This window comes from Brassica napus, assembly GCF_020379485.1.
Source record: "Brassica napus cultivar Da-Ae chromosome C8 unlocalized genomic scaffold, Da-Ae chrC08_Random_1, whole genome shotgun sequence".
In the NCBI taxonomy this organism is placed as follows: domain Eukaryota; kingdom Viridiplantae; phylum Streptophyta; class Magnoliopsida; order Brassicales; family Brassicaceae; genus Brassica; species Brassica napus.
In genome coordinates this window covers 18446-20306 of record NW_026014354.1, presented here as the reverse complement: position 1 = coordinate 20306, position 1861 = coordinate 18446, and the positions used below count along the sequence as shown (strand labels likewise).

Here is a 1861-nt window from a genome sequence, read left to right as displayed (position 1 = left end):
GTTGTTCCGATAGTTAGCATATCTCTACTCCTCTCGGAGAAATCTTGTATTCATACTATTCAATATAACGCCTCTGAGCGATTATCTATCTTTTTATCGTTCTAAAGTGATTACGCAGAGAATTCAGACCTTCAAGGAAAAACGGGTTCACTTGGTTTTCCTCCATTATTATTTATTATAAACGACGGTGTGAATTTCAGTTCCCACAGTTTGGCGCTAGAAGGAGGGGCAAGGACGAATTCTCTAACTCAAAAATCACTAAACGATAAAAGACACAAAATATCCGCTCCAGCAGCTAACGATGTCGTTTCTTTCAAGGACCGGGCAACGGCCGATCAGGCTAAACTCCACAACGATCTCCTTGTCGTCGAGCTGACGGTCCAGGACATCGACGTAGCGAGAGTGTTGGTCGACACCGGATGCTCGGCCAATATTATCTACAAAAGCACTCTCGAAAGAATGGAGATCGATCTATGCGCTGTTACGGAAAGACCCAGCTCGATATTCGGACTCTCGGGAGATGCTACTATGACTCTCGGCTCGATCGACCTCGTTGTTAAAGCCGGGAGCGTCATCAAAGTCACGGAATTCTTAGTCATCGACCGCCCAACATCGTACAACGCGATCGTCGGTACTCCATGGCTGAATTCCATGCGAGCGATCCCTTCGACATTCCATCTGTGCCTTAGTTTCAACCCCTCGTGGAGTCGAAACTATACAAGGAGACTACAGGATGTCGCAAGTATGTTTCGCCGCCGAGTTAAAAAGAAAGAAATTTTCGATCAAAACTTCCCATAAAAAGAAAAAAAAGCTGACACTCGATGAGAACGCCCAGAAACGAGACTCGGAAGTCTTCTGGCAATCTCAAAGGGCCGAAGCCCTAGAAGGGAAGCACGAACCGACTTGCGAACCGGTAATTTCGATCTGCCTCGACGAATCCTCTCCGGAGCGATGCGTCGAGATTGGAGCCAACCTCCGCGAGCCACTAAAGACAGAGCTCATCGCCTGTCTCAAAAAGAACCTCAATGCGTTCGCTTGGGCCGCGGAAGATATGCCAGGGATCGATATCGGCATAACGTATCATGAGCTTAACATCGATCCGACCTACAGACCCGTCAAACAAAAAAGACGAAAGCTAGGACCGGAGAGTGCTACCGTGGTAAATGAGGAAGTCGAAAGACTCCTGAAGGTCGGATCAATAACAGAAGTTAGGTATCCAGACTGGCTCGCTAACCCGGTCGTGGTCAAAAAGAAAAACGGTAAATGGCGAGTATGCGTCGATTTCACCGATCTCAACAAGGCATGTCCAAAGGATTGCTTCCCACTCCCGCACATCGACCTACTGGTCGAAGCAACAGCAGGGAACAAACTCTTATCATTTATGGATGCCTTCTCCGGGTACAATCAGATCATGATGAATCCCGACGATCGTGAGAAAACTCCGTTCATCACCGATTAGGGAACATATTGCTACAAAGTAATGCCTTTCAGTCTCAAGAATGCAGGCGCCACTTACCAGCGACTTGTCAATCGAATTTTCTCCGAACAGCTCAGCAAGACTATGGAGGTATACATCGATGACATGCTCGTAAAGTCTCTTGACGAGCACGACCACGTCTCCCATTTGGAGGAGTGCTTTGCAAGACTTAACACCCACAACATGAAACTAAACCCTGCAAAGTGTAGATTCGCTGTGGCATCAGGAGAATTTCTCGGGTACCTAGTCACGTGTCATGGGATCGAAGCCAATCCTAAGCAGATAAACACGTTAATAGAAATGGTCTCGCAAAAGACGAAACGGGAAATCCAAAGGCTAACCGGAAGAGTCGCGGCCTTGAACCGTTTCATCTCGCGCTCGACG

At 47.6% G+C, this 1861-nt stretch overlaps 1 protein-coding gene across 1 annotated transcript; it reads left to right on the top strand.

The window, feature by feature from the left end:
* Positions 1–459: 459 nt before the first annotated feature.
* Positions 460–1459, top strand: LOC125595003. The gene is made up of 3 exons (XM_048770990.1): positions 460–631; positions 690–1159; positions 1253–1459. The coding sequence occupies exons 1-3, from the start codon at positions 460–462 to the stop codon at positions 1457–1459; spliced, it is 849 nt and encodes a 282-aa protein (XP_048626947.1).
* Positions 1460–1861: the final 402 nt, after the last annotated feature.